This window comes from Phyllobates terribilis, unplaced genomic scaffold, assembly GCF_046119375.1.
Source record: "Phyllobates terribilis strain yellow unplaced genomic scaffold, ASM4611937v1 Scaffold_4__5_contigs__length_816908805, whole genome shotgun sequence".
Lineage (NCBI taxonomy): Eukaryota > Metazoa > Chordata > Amphibia > Anura > Dendrobatidae > Phyllobates > Phyllobates terribilis.
Window position 1 is genome coordinate 749,008,839 of NW_027362764.1, and position 13,715 is coordinate 749,022,553.

General features: G+C 42.5%; 1 protein-coding gene across 2 annotated transcripts in view; it reads right to left on the bottom strand.

Annotated features, from left to right (window-relative positions):
* Positions 1-13,715, bottom strand: part of TBC1D31 (TBC1 domain family member 31) — a 54,267-nt gene that overhangs the window by 10,797 nt on the left and 29,755 nt on the right. The window contains exons 15-22 of one of the 2 annotated variants that reach the window (XM_073679857.1): positions 12,729-12,961; positions 12,081-12,233; positions 11,555-11,783; positions 11,295-11,429; positions 10,379-10,573; positions 9,643-9,796; positions 8,476-8,595; positions 7,371-7,653 (exon numbers count right to left, since the gene is read on the bottom strand). In XM_073679857.1, coding sequence (XP_073535958.1) covers positions 7,511-7,653; positions 8,476-8,595; positions 9,643-9,796; positions 10,379-10,573; positions 11,295-11,429; positions 11,555-11,783; positions 12,081-12,233; positions 12,729-12,961 — 1,362 coding nt within the window. In that variant the 3' untranslated portion in view covers positions 7,371-7,510. Of the gene's footprint in view, positions 1-7,370; positions 7,654-8,475; positions 8,596-9,642; positions 9,797-10,378; positions 10,574-11,294; positions 11,430-11,554; positions 11,784-12,080; positions 12,234-12,728; positions 12,962-13,715 lie in introns of those variants that run through there. The other variant, XM_073679858.1, reaches the window with a different exon arrangement.

A 13,715-nucleotide genomic window follows, 5' to 3' on the forward strand; every position in this document is an offset into this window, starting at 1 on the left:
GGGGGTTCGGTGGTGCTTTTAGATACGGGTTTGTACCCCATATTATATAAAAATATTCTTAATGATGATGTAACATATGCATTATTGTCTAATGACCCAACAATTGTTTTTTCAGAAGGAATTATTTGATCTATTGATGGAGGGTATTTCACTTTCGGTAATCTCTAAAAAACTGTTTGATTATCTCTATGTTGTTAACCCTGTGGTGCCTGTGTTCCATTTTCTCCCCAAGCTTCACAAGAACTGATTCCCGCTGCCTACGAGACCCATAGTGGCGGGTATTGGTTCTTTGAACGAGAATCTATGTCAGTGGGTGGATTCATTGCTTCAACCATTATTATCAATCTGTCCTGGTTATTTACGTCATACAAAGCAGGTTTTGAACAGTGCTGCCTCTATTTTGTGGAGCTCGGATTTTATGTGGATCAGTTGTGATATCGAGTCCTTATATTCGTGCATTCCCCATGATTTGGGGGTGCAAGCAATGTCAGGATTTTTTGGATAGATATTCCTTATATAGTGAAGATCTGAAGAATTTCATCCTTATGGCCCTGCAATTTTTGTTAAAACATAATTATTTTCTATTTATGGATAAATATTATTTACAAACTGTGGGAGCCCCTATGGGTGCGAAACACTCACCATCTTCTGCTTGTTTATATGTTGCAGTTTGGGAAGAAAAATATATTTTTTCAAGTACTAATCCTTTTGAGGATAGAATTTAATGGTTCGCAAGATATTTGGATGATATTATTATTATCTGGAATGGTGAGGTTTCTGAGATTTCAGAACTTGTGGATTATTTGAACTATAATGAATTTTCTTTAAAATTTACCTATAAGTGGGATCCAAGATGTCTGGAATTCCTGAATCTAATACTGATCAGAAAAAAATCAGTTATTACCCAGACATTTAGGAAGGAGATAGGAGGAAATACTGTTCTAAATGCAAGATCATGCCACTCCATCTATACTATCAAAGGGGTGGCTGTAGGCGAGTTAATAAGGGCACGCAGAAATTGTTCTGAAGCAGATTTATATGAAAAAGAGAAAAAAAAAAAATCTGGTTTGTAATAGACTTAGCAAGCGGGGATACCAAGATTGGATGCTTAAATGAGCGATTGACAAGGTGGAAAAAAATCCCTAGGGAGGATTTGCTGATTCTTGACCAGGAAAAACAGCCCGTAATTATGTGAGTTTTATCACTACTTTCAGTGCTGAATATAACAAAGTGAAAGCTATTGTTAATAGACATTTACCTATTTTGCTGCAGGATGACTTAATTTCTAAAATCATGTCGGATGGCTGTGGATTTTCAGCTAGACGTGCACCTACACTGGGTAATATATTATCACCATCTATGTTAATGGTTAAGAATACTGGGAGACAAACTTGGCTCAGTGTGAAAGGGTTCCACAAATGTGGCTATTTAAAACGTCCTTGCTGTAAATATGCCCCAAAAACTATATCATTTCATAATGGCATAAATCATGAGCTGGTATTTATTAAGCAGTTTGTTAATTGTAACTCTATGTTGTGTATCAAGCAGCATGTACAGCCTGTGAGGTATCATATATTGGATGTACAACTAGAAAAGTGAAACAAAGAAGGAGGGAATATATACGTGATGCTGGTAATCCGGATGCAAATAATCCCTCTAACCTTTCTAAACACTTTTTTCAGGTGCATTTCGGAGATCTTTCCACAATGATTTTTTTTATGTCATTGAACAGGTGGGGAGACCACGTAGGGACGGAGATTGGAGAAGAGCATTATTAAACAGAGAAGCGCACTGGATTCTTATGATGAATACTTCGTACCCATATGGGTTGAATAAGCGCACTGATTTAATCTTGCATTATTGATTCTGAAAAGGAAGGAGGGGAAAGAGAAAGAAGGGAAGAAGAGAAAAAGAAGGGAGGAAAGGAAAGGAAAAGAGAAAAAAAAAAAAAGGAAAAGAAAAAAAAAAGAAAATAATTTTTGTATTTTTTTTTATATATTGTATTTTGTTTATGATATTGTGTTCATTATCTGGTGTATTTGTATATGTTTTTGTATTGCGCTTATGTGCATCATTTGTGTATTATTATACTGTTTTTTTTTTCTTTTCCCCCTCTTCGTTCTTATATGCCCCATTGCGTTTATTTGTATTTACGGATTGGTTCACCTGTAGTATTTGAGCTCCACCCTATGTGGGGAGGTGTCTGTGGATTAAGTATTTCCCTATAAAAGTTCATGCAATATGTTTTGTATTCAGGTAGATACTAAGGGCCTGAGGGCCAGAAACGCGTAACCTGTGTTTCTTTCCTATGTGATTTTATGTGCACACTTCTTGGTGTTTTTTACTCTTGTACAAAGAATTCAACAATAAATCTATGGGATTTTATTGCAAGCCCTTCTGCTGGTCAATTTTTTTTTTTGGACTTACAGAGACACCACATAGTTCCTGGACTTCACCGAATACACCAGGGTGAGCACTTGAAAAAGACTGGTATGAAATTAAACCTAACTGCAACCATCTTATTTTTAAGGCAAGATGGCCATCCAAGGCCAAAACAGAGCTAAACTGTGTCAAAATAGAAAAAGATAATGGAAGCTGCACTCACCTTTCTGTAAAATCAATAGTCCTTTATTTCATGTATGAAGTAAAAAATCAGTGGTAAGCAGGGAGTCGGGGGGGGGGGGGGGGGGAGACAGACCACAGCCGTTTCGCGCTTGTGCTAGCACTTCTGCAAGTCCAGAACTGATTATCTTTTTCTATTTTGATATAATTGCTATTTTTTAAGCTGGCACCACAAGTTCATGATTTTCGGTTTTTGTGTCCATAAGAAAAGGTGGGGTCCGTAAGCTGCCTATTAGGTGGTGCAGACATTCTACTTGGGAAGGTTATGCCTCTTTGCTTCTGCCCTGCAAAGCTTTTGCCAGAAGAGCACCCAATTTGCCATCAAGCTTTCCTCTGAGCAATAATTGTGGGGTTTCTTCCTTAAGAAGACCTTCAGAATTAGGAACAGTACACAGTGATGAATCCAAATTGCAGAGAGGCTTCAAAGAGATTGGACCTCTTGTTTTGAAAATGAAAGGAAAAAAAAAACAAACATTTTTCTGCGAAAGAAAAAAAAAAAAAAAAAAAAACTTAAACCTGAGAATGTGGATGCAAGTGACAAAGCTGCATCAATAGAAGTCTCTCTTGGGTACAGTTGCAAACAAAATTATTCATCCTCCATTGCAACTTAGATACATTTACAAACTTTCTGCTGGTTGTAATAATCCAATGAAATAAAATATTTATTGAAGCGCAGTGGAAATTAATGGCACTATAGAACCGAGTAAAATAAATAGAAAAAATTCAACCCTATTAATAAAACAAGGAGTTTCTCCAAATTCAACACAAAGGGAGGAATTAGTCCTACTGGTAATTGTATTTCCAGGAGTCCATCATGAGAGCACACCAAGAAGTAGTCTCTCTCATCAACTATAGCAGTGTTCCCCAACTCCGGTCCTCAAGAACCACCAACAGGTCATGTTTTCAGCATTTCCTTAGTATTGCCCAGGGGATACACGGTGGCTGAGATGTTGTCCTTGGTTGGATTTGAACCCAGGACCCCAGCGTTGCAAGGCTGCAGTGCTAACCACAGAGCCACAGAGTTTCCGAATGTCTTTCATGAGCCTCTGAAGGGTTTCTGGCAACGGAGTAATCGTTAACTGAAACTGAGTAAATCCTATTTGGGTACCCTCTGCAATAGTCTGAAGTACCCATGGATTTTGAGCAATTTTCTGCCAACCTCCTGGAAATATTGAATCCCCCTGCCTACTCCTCTGGAGTCAAGGTCTCCCTGTGCTAAGGCCTGAACTGACTAGAGACCCACTACCTCTACCCCCTTTTGGGTAACTCCATCTACCAATCTTCCCCTTTACTTTATATTTCTGTCTGAGAGGACGAGACTTATGAAAGGACGGAAATCTTTTTGGTCTTTCTTCTGGAAAACCTCTTATTATCAGGGGCCCTCTCTAAGATCTCATCTAGTACTGGGACGAACACCTGTAGCCCTGAGAAGGGAGTTGAACATAACCTGGTCTGGGGACAATCATTCCAAGAACAAGCTTTAGATAGCCCACCAAGCCAAATTTGAAAGAACAGTATTCCTGGCGGCGAATCTAATTGACTCTGTTGATGCTTCAACATCTTAAGCAGTGGAAGAGATTCCAATATGGCCTTTCTTGAGGTCTTGGTTTTTAAGTGGTTCTCCAATTTATCAATCCATAAGTTCATAGACCTGGCCACGTAGGAGGCAGCTATAGTGGCCCCATTTATGGCGGCAGAGGCTTCCCAAGCTCTTTTAAGCAACTCGTCCGCCTTCCTATCCATAGGGTCTCTAAGGCTAGAGGAATCCTCAAATGAGATCAATGTGTTCTTTGCCAGTCTAGCCGTCAGGACATATATTTTCGGGATCTCCTCCCAGACCTTAACCTCAGCAGGTTTGAAGGGCAGATGGATTTTAAAATCCTTCGAAATAGCTAGCCTTTTCACTGCATCTTCCCATTCCTCCATTATCACAAGGTCTTTCCAGTCAATAAGCATATTTGCCTATTTCTTTGGGTCCTCAAACCACCTAACATTTCATCCTGAATAGAGTGGGCCACCTGTGTTTCCTCAATTTTCATGGTGTTTCTAACTGGTTGCAAGAGCTCGCCCATTTTTTCTGACGAAAATTAGTACTGTTTCTTCTCCTCTGGTAGAACTTGACATATACTTCCACTCCCTCTTCCAATTCCTGGTAAGAACAGTATGAGTCTTCATCCTCAAAAGGTAAATTCCATCTCCTAGGTCTTTTTTGATGGGGCATAATCTGCACTGGGTGAGGAGAAACCAAAGTTGGAAACTGTGCTCTGGGTCTCTTCCCTCATCATTAACCACTGTCAGCCATGAAAGAGGATTGTTCATCCCTGACAATTTTGGCAATGCAGTCGGCACATAATAATAACGTCAGACCACTAACTTACATTTCCGAAGGGAAGTATTAGTTCCCTCCACAGAGCCAGCAGCTGCATCTGCAAAAAGCTCCATTGCAAATGATAATATATGCATTACCTGGCGCCCTCCGGTAATCACGATCCCTGCTTCCTGTGCGGTCCATGCTAAAATGCATGCCAAGCCTGCATATCTCTGTGCTGCTTCTCCTAGAAGCCGGAAGTGCGTTCCATCTTGGAAGGCATGCCACGAGTGAGTCACCGGAAGCGGAGGACCGCACGCTCTGGGAGGAAGATGCAGGGAGCCAAGAGCCAATAGCCCTCCATGGAGGGAAGCGGCTGAAACCAGCAGCCTTTCCCGCTCGACTGGTCTGGCTGAGGGACCTCTGCCCAGAGGTGTCAGGCACGGTCTTGGAGGAAGGAAAGGACGAACCCCCTGATCCCGACCTAAAAGGTAAGCATCTCGCATCCGCGCACCTCTCATGCGTCTGTCCTCCTAGGGACAAGAAAAAACACTGGTGGGTGAGGCTATTTAAGCTCTCCTGTTCTAATGTCCCCATAGAGGATGAGAAGCACTACCTCCTAGTATGCTGTCAGGAGAGACTACCTGGAAATGTCACCTTTACTGACTACTGCAGTCTCAGAATTATTCACCCCCTCTATGACAACTGTCTTTAGTACTTTATAGAGCCCCTCAGGCTGTTACGACCTATTGCAAAGGTGACAGCTTCTTGCAGTGTTCCTGAAAAAGCTCACTTCACTCCTCATGGGCAATAGCTTCTAGGCCACTAATATTATTATTATTATAGGAACATTTATTCCATGGCGCTTTACATGTGAAAAAGGGGTATACATAGCAAAATCAATTACAATAATCTTGAACACAATGTGACAGCGACTGGTACAGGACGAGCGAGGACCCTCCCCTCGAGGGCTCACAATCTACAAGGGATGAGTGAGGATACAGTAGGTGAGGGTAGAGCTGGTCGCGCAGTGGTATGGTGGAGTGAGGGTTACTGCAGGTTGTAGGCTTGTCGGAAGAGGTGGGCCTTTAGGTTCCTTTTGAAGGTTTCCACCCAATATTCTTGGGTTTACTGCAACCTCCCTCAAATCCCACCAAAATTTTCTATGGGGGTTCAACTCAACCGACTGTCACTCCAGAGTCTTCCAGGACTACTTCTGAAATCAAACCTTGGTGGACTGAAGTATGCTTGGGATCACTGTTCTGCTGGAAGGTCCAATGATGCCCAAACTTCAGTTTGCTCATAGAAGATATATGATTCGAACTAGTATTCCCAATACTTGATTGAAAGGCAAGATGGATTCACATGATGCAGGTTTCCAGTGTCAAGAAGCAAAGCAGCTGCAGAGCATCACAGAGCCACCGCCATGCTTCACTGTAGGTAGCCCCGAGCCATCAACATGCTTCACTGTATGCAATGTGTTCTTTTCATGTATCCATTATTTATCCAGCATGAGAAATAGAAATAACAAAGAAAACACTTCTACTTCAAATAACACTGGGCTTCTGTCACCCGCAAAACGCATTTTAAAAAAGGGAAGGTGCCTGCTGCTGTCCATACGCTTGGGTTTGGCAAAGAATCTGTCAGAAAGCTTCTAATGCCTCAGAGAAGAGCAGGATGAGAACACCTTACTAAGTGTTGGTGGAGGAGGAAATAGAACCTGACATGGATGAGAACTGTTTGTAATCTTGGTTCAAGGTATCTTGCAAGGCCACAATTTGGCTGCTAATCTGAGATGACTCTTGATTGACAGCAAGCTGCCAATCAATGGCGGCGTTAGATAGAATAGCTGGACTGCTGTGCACGTGACACTTAGTCCTGCAATGATAATCTCCTGCTAATAAAACAATGATTGTATTGAAACTACGGAAAGCTGCTGAGCAAAAGCCTACTGACAGATTCCCTTTAAGCCCAACATGGACAAGGGCTAAGTGAGTGGCAGAGTGGATGGATGTCAGACCAGTTTGGAGATGGCGTGGGAACGGGCAGAGATGGAGCTATGCCTTAAAATAAACCGAGTGCAACCAAGTGGCTGGGGAGTAAAGTTCCCGTAGGGAGGTGCAGCAGGCAAGGATAGGGGGAAAGGTGTGCAGGCATCTGTGCAGCCCAACATCCCAGAGCAGGGTGGTCTGCCTCCTATAGACATGAAGATAAAACAGATTCAGCTCAGTGCCTGCAGGGGTAGAGCTGGATGGAGAAGCAAATACAGAAGATTATATATTTTTTTCTGATGACAGAAACCCTGTAATGGCCCAAACGCCTCTACGCCTTTATCCAGTAAGCCAGCGCCATCTAGTGCAAGTAATATATAAAATTATGTTGGACATTATACGATCCTCTAATTCACTCATTTTTTGACACAGTGTTCAAAATAAGCAGCTTGTTGAATAATAAAATGTATTTAATGATCATACACATTTGGAGATGATTCAACTTACCGTATAAAAACATGGTAAGAAAAAAAAAAAGGACTGAAAATAAATAGAATAAAATAACCTCCCCTCCCCCCTGTGGCAGTCGTCAAGTCCACTGTGTGCCCGGGTAGTGTGACGTGGGGTATTTTCTCCGGGCCTGTGAAGCCAATTTGTGTCTGAGCTCTCGCACTTCTGACATTAGGGCACGTTCCTTATTCTCCAAGTTTTCTCTTCCTCGATCTAAAGAAACTAAAACACACATAAACCTTAAGACTTCATATAGCTCATATATATGTGCGGCCTGGGAAAATGTACCAACGTCACCAGACGCACTCAACTCTGCCACGTTGCATTTGTGCTGCGGACCTCCTGCAATGAAAGTGCCAAAGCAAAATATTGTTGCAAAAAAAAAAAAAAAAAAAAAAAAAAAAAAAAGACGCCAATTTCCCCATTTCTATTGCAGAAATGCACATAGATACCTGCAGCGTAAATTGACATTCTGAGGATTTTATGGTCAATTTTCCACTGCAGAAATTATTTGCAGCTTGTGCATTTGACTTCTTAAAATCTCATCTTGTTAATCATAGCAGAATTTTCATAGGTTTTTGCAACATACTGGTATGACATAGCAGCATTAATAGTGCATTCAGGTGGCCTGATGTCGACCCAGTAGCAGGTAAGCGCAGATTGATTATTGTATACACACGTCGATGGGGCTCATTTACTGGTCTGTTCACACAGGCGGACACGTAGTGTCTCGCTTACACCTAAATCATTACTTTTTTGTTCCATATTGTATGATCTTTTTTGCCAAAAACAATGATTAAAACACATTAGTGATGTCAGTCAGACTGCTGTTAATCTGCACATAACGGTATGTTCTCCTGGTCGTTATAGAAAATAGTCGGCTTATTGTCACACTGGTCCCCAACAACCTATCTGAGCTCATGCAGTGCAGTAGGAGGTTTAGCTTGTCCTATATCACCCCTCTATATACCTAATATTGAGCAGACTGTGAATCCTGGGGTGTCGGAGGTAAGATCAGGATGTCTTTATAATACCAGGACTTACAGTGAGTGGATGAGCTTGAAGAAGAGACATCGTTGAGGCAAACATTGTGTGGTTTGCTCAGAGTTTCACTATCCCCCTGTATCTTCACTGGAGAACTTTCATTCAAGTCGCGAAGTCTGTCTGTAAAACAAAGCAAAACACACCGATCAAGTATGAGAAATCTGCAGCTTATTTAATGGAAATCCCTTTTAATTAGGGGGTTTACATGAAAATGAGCTGATCGCACAGTGCACAACTGTGAGAGACCCAGTCAGAAAGAAGGGTAATCTCCCTGCAGCGCCTCCGCAGGCGAGATGAAGCATTGCATAATCGGTGGGTTTAATTTGTATTGCATTGACATGTGTCTTCCGTTGCTAGAGACACTGTGTGCACCTCTCTTTGATCTGATTAACGGACAAGACTCTTTAAAGTTAACATGTCGGCATTTTTTTTTACATATGGAAATATTGGTATGGATGTATAGATGCTTCTCCCCTAATAAAAACAATATTTTTTTTTTGTAGGGATCTGACGTGCCAGTCATGAGAACTCTAGAATAGAAGATACATGCAAATCAGGCAGGAAGTGCACAGGAGGTGTATCTATGCACTTGGACTGCTTCTTCCCAATGCGCTGACACGCCCACATTGCACTTCAAGCCTGATTTGCATTTAACTTCTACTCTAGATTTCTCATGACTGGCACATCGGATCCCTACAAAAAAGGTATAATTTTTATAGTTTTAGAAGCACTTACACAGCCATACCACTACTTCCATATGTAAAGATCCTGCTGACAGATTCCCTTTAATAAAAGGATCCTTGGATATTTACTCAAGAGTTCCTCAGCTTCCTAAATCCAATTTTGGGGGAGACAAGAGGAGGGGATAAAAGGTTGTCCTGGAGTAAGTTTTTCCACAGGAAGATGACGGTATTGGCGTTGAGCTCCATTTAAGTAAATAGGGCTCAAGTGCAATACCAGACAAAACCCCTGAACAAGGGTGGCACTGTTTCAGTGGGGGGGGAAAAAAAAAAAAAAAAAAAATCCCCCCCCCAATTTTGGTTAACGACTTTAAACCTTAATCATCAGGTTATCTATGGAGCTGTGTTTAGAGATACATTTATATAAGACGTGAAGATTAACTGGTACAGTGATCTGTAATAGGTACTAAACATGGCGTATACAGACCAGAATATTCACTGTCGGTCTCTGGCAGGACGTCCTCTGGCTTCACCTCCTGCACCATTCCCCGGTGTAATAACGTCCTCGCCTCCGGATCCCATGTGGCTTTCGAGTGCCGCTCAGTCTCCAGCTGTGACTGTCTACAGGACACTTCTGCCCACTGAGGAGAGGGAAAGGCACAATATGGAAGCCAGAAATCAGTCTTCATTGATGAAACCTTCTTCCTACCCTGGTGGCACCTGCTCCATATAGACATTAGTTCTCTCTATTAGATACTGCATAGGTTTCACGTCTTACCCAGAAGTTACCGAGACACTAAACCTCAACCTCAATGCCCTGGTTTGCTGTCAAGGGGGAATTTCCAACCCTGTATGTTTATGGCATTATTCATAAATGTCTGAAAGGTGTGGGTTCCCTGACCCGGCGAGGAGGCTGCCGCACCCAAGTGGATAGAGAGATGAGGTCTTCTATGGGAATTATAGAAACAACTGAAATGTTTCCATAACTCCCATAGAAGAGAATGGAGAGACACCATCTTGGATGCAGTGATCATGTCACCATTGGGTTGGGGGAAGTGCATTATCGAGACAGGATCAAATGACTATTGTGAGCATAAATGATTGGCTTCCAAACGGATAACTAAATGCAAGTATGTATGTATGTATTACTGGGCATGACACCACTGACTGCCTAGTAATATAACTGTGTGATGTATGGAGCAATACCAGCAGATCTCCTTTACCTTTCTTGCTTCCAGTTCCTTAATGACGTCACAGAGCTGCTTTTCCTGCTCCTTGATGCTCTCCGCTAATTTCGCCACGTCTTCGTAGTGTTTCCCGCGCTGCTCGTCATCCTGCTTCTGTGTATGAAGAGCCTGCAGCTTCCACTCCGTCTCTGAACATAAGCGGTCGGCTTTGGCCAAACTCTCTTCTAGGAGCTGTAAAGGGGGAAAAAAAAAAAACTTTAAATGTACTGTGGAAAGACTTTAAAACTCTTATAATAAATATACAGACTTGGCTGAACTGAATTTGCGGTTTTATTCTTTGAGACGGCTTCACTTGTGAATCTTGATAACCTGCTGTAACACACGACTAACGGGAGGGATTCATGGAACAAGGATTGCAATACAGTCTATGTACAGATCCTTAAAGGGGTTCTGAATGCCTGGCTATATGGACTTTATCGAGAGGCCTTCCATTCAGGATCCCCCAACATATATGCCAGAACTGAGAGCCGATCTGTCAAGCTGGCTCCTACCCTGATGTGTCCAGGCATTACATGATCAGTTGGCATGTAAAGCTACAAAAGTAAGCTGATTAGTAATGAGGGCATTGTGCCTCAAAAATGCCCCAAATTTTGTCACATCTAGTTTTAGACGCATTTATTTTGCTTGCTGCCCACTCAAAAAGGAGATGCAGCTAATGATGCTCCAACATTTAGGCTCAAAAACTGGACTAAATGTAAGCCAACCAAAAGGCGGTATAAAGTTATGCTAAAGATGCACCGAAGCGTGAGAGTGAGCCGCTGGGATGACGTTGGCACATATTCAGATTAATATGATGGTTGACTTACATGCCAGCGGGATGAGACAATGTATTTTACGTTCTACCTGCTGTAGTCATTACATTAATCTCTAGGCTGTAGTTTTATTTCCCGACCTTCTTGTCTTGGAGATCAGCCTCTGACTCCATCAGCCTCCAGAACATCTGTTCTTCCAGGTCGGCTTTTCTCCTGTTGGCGTCATGTTCTCCTTTCACTTCTTGTGTTTCAGCCTCAAGCTCTTTAGCTAACTGCTAAATATTAAAAAAAAAAAAAAAATCAAAAACCTGAAAAGGAATCATATGTACAACTCAACACAACATGTGACGCTGAGGATCAGTCCTATGGTCCATCCTCCCCACCGGTCACACAGAAGTACCTGCTCGTAGAAGCGTCTCTGAGCCTCCAGCTCCATCTGTCGGATCTCCACGTCTTGTGCTACGGCAGCAGTTTCCCTTTCCCGTATGCACATCTTCCTTTCGATCTCGTCGTCCAGACGTCGGAGTTCCATCTTTCTTTGATCCTGTTGGTATTTCATGAAACGTTTTCTGGCGGCTTCTAAAAGCTGAAGCTCTTTCAGTTTGAGCTCTCGCTTTACAGCTGCGAGCCTAGGAGAGAGCACACACACAAATGGCACGAGGCGTTAACCTACCCGAGTAAGCTAATGTAAGAGACAGAAATTGTGAGAAACTGGAGGACTGGTGGTGGGGTAGTTAAGGTCCTTATATAGAATAGGAAGGTTGGCTAAAATTGGAACCATCAACGGCACGTGTTTAGGCGATACCCATTTGACCCCATTTCTAACATTCGCTTTATCGCACACTAGTAGAGAATAGGGAAGGGTTGTACATTACTGCAGGCCTGATCTCAGAGATGGCTGCCCCTGCAGATCTCGGCTCTTTTACCTTTGCCTCTGCTGCAGGAGTCTTTGCTCCTCCTCGATCAGTAGCTGTCGCCTCTGCTGTTCTGCTCCTCGGAGAAGCTCCTGCTGCTGGTACCAGGCCTCATCATCTGCTCTTCGCCTTAAAGCCTCGACCTCCATTTCATGGGATATCTGTCTGCACGGATGAAGATAAAGTGTGACAGCTTCGGAGAACAAGCAAGAAAAAGTCAAAGTAGAATTCAGAAGTCTTAAAGGAGGGGTATTTATCTTCTTATTGCCAACTAAGCAAGTTATGACAAAAAGAGATAACTTGCAGATCTTGCTGAAGGGGTCCATAGAGTGTGTAACATAGCAGAGAACGCGCTTGGCTTTGTCCCACAGTCACAAAGACAATGAATGGCGGGAATGTGCGGCCACCGCTTAATTGTGACCGGACATTTCAGAGCTCAGAATCGAGAATGTGCCTGACTCCCAGCAAACTAACAAAATGATATATGGAAATAATTAATGCTCAGTAAAAGGTAGTAAGAACTAATATATATTATACTACCCTGCACAAAGAGGGCTAAGAGGAGGCAGCACCGGCCTACATGCAGCTTCCATTCCTCGTGAAACCATGTATCAGTCTCCAATATGAGCAAGTTATATGTACATGTCCTTGCTCTCTTACCTCTCTCGTAGGTACTCCAGCTCCTCCTGCCGGATCCTCTCCCTCTCTTGACTCTGATAATCCACGATAAATTTGGGGTACTTGTTGAATATCGGATACTGTCCTTTAGTAAGAGGCACAAATTCACTTAGTAGCTGATGTGGGTGAATTTCAGCCGGAGTGGCGTCCATAACATGATAAGCCTCTTTAATCATTGAGTTGATATCCAGGTTATTTCGGTGATGGAAAAAATACTAGAATGGGAAAATATATAGGTTATTCTTTTTTTTTATCGAGCTGACGGCTTTGTTGATACCAATTTTGGGTACATAAAAAAACAAAACAAAAAACATAAAAAAAAAACCAAACCACATACAACATTTTGGAAGGGAGTAGCAGAGACTAAATAAATAGCAATTACACTTACCCTTTCACTGAGCCTTCATTGAGGGACACAGGAGACCATGGGTGTATGCTGCTGCCACTAAGAGGCTGACACTAGGCAAAAAATTAGCCTCTCATCAGCAGGGTACATCCCACCCCCTCCCCCCACAGCTGGTAGGAAGCTAATCAGTTAGTGAGAAAGTAGTAGGAGAAGAAACAAGAACAACTTAAATAATCCCCAACATATCTACAATAAGGCTGTGTGCCCACGATGCGTTTAAGCGTTTTTGCAGAGGCAATTCCGCTGCAGAAACGCTTAAAAAAATGCTTGATTATCATTGCGGAAAAAAAACGCAGCACTACCAATTATTTTGCGGAAGAAATGCGTTTTCGCCGCCATTGACTTGCATTGGAACACATGGATTACGCATCACTGCATCTGAACATGCGGAATCCATGCGTTTCAATGGTACCCGGGTGTGGAGGACAGGAGAGTCTCCTCCGGACCCAGGTACCATAGAACCTGTAAAAAAAAATAAATAAATATTATATTTACCTTCTGATGGCCCCCGGTGTGCTAGTCTTCGCTTGCCGGCAGATCGCGGTGGACTGAAGGACCTGCGC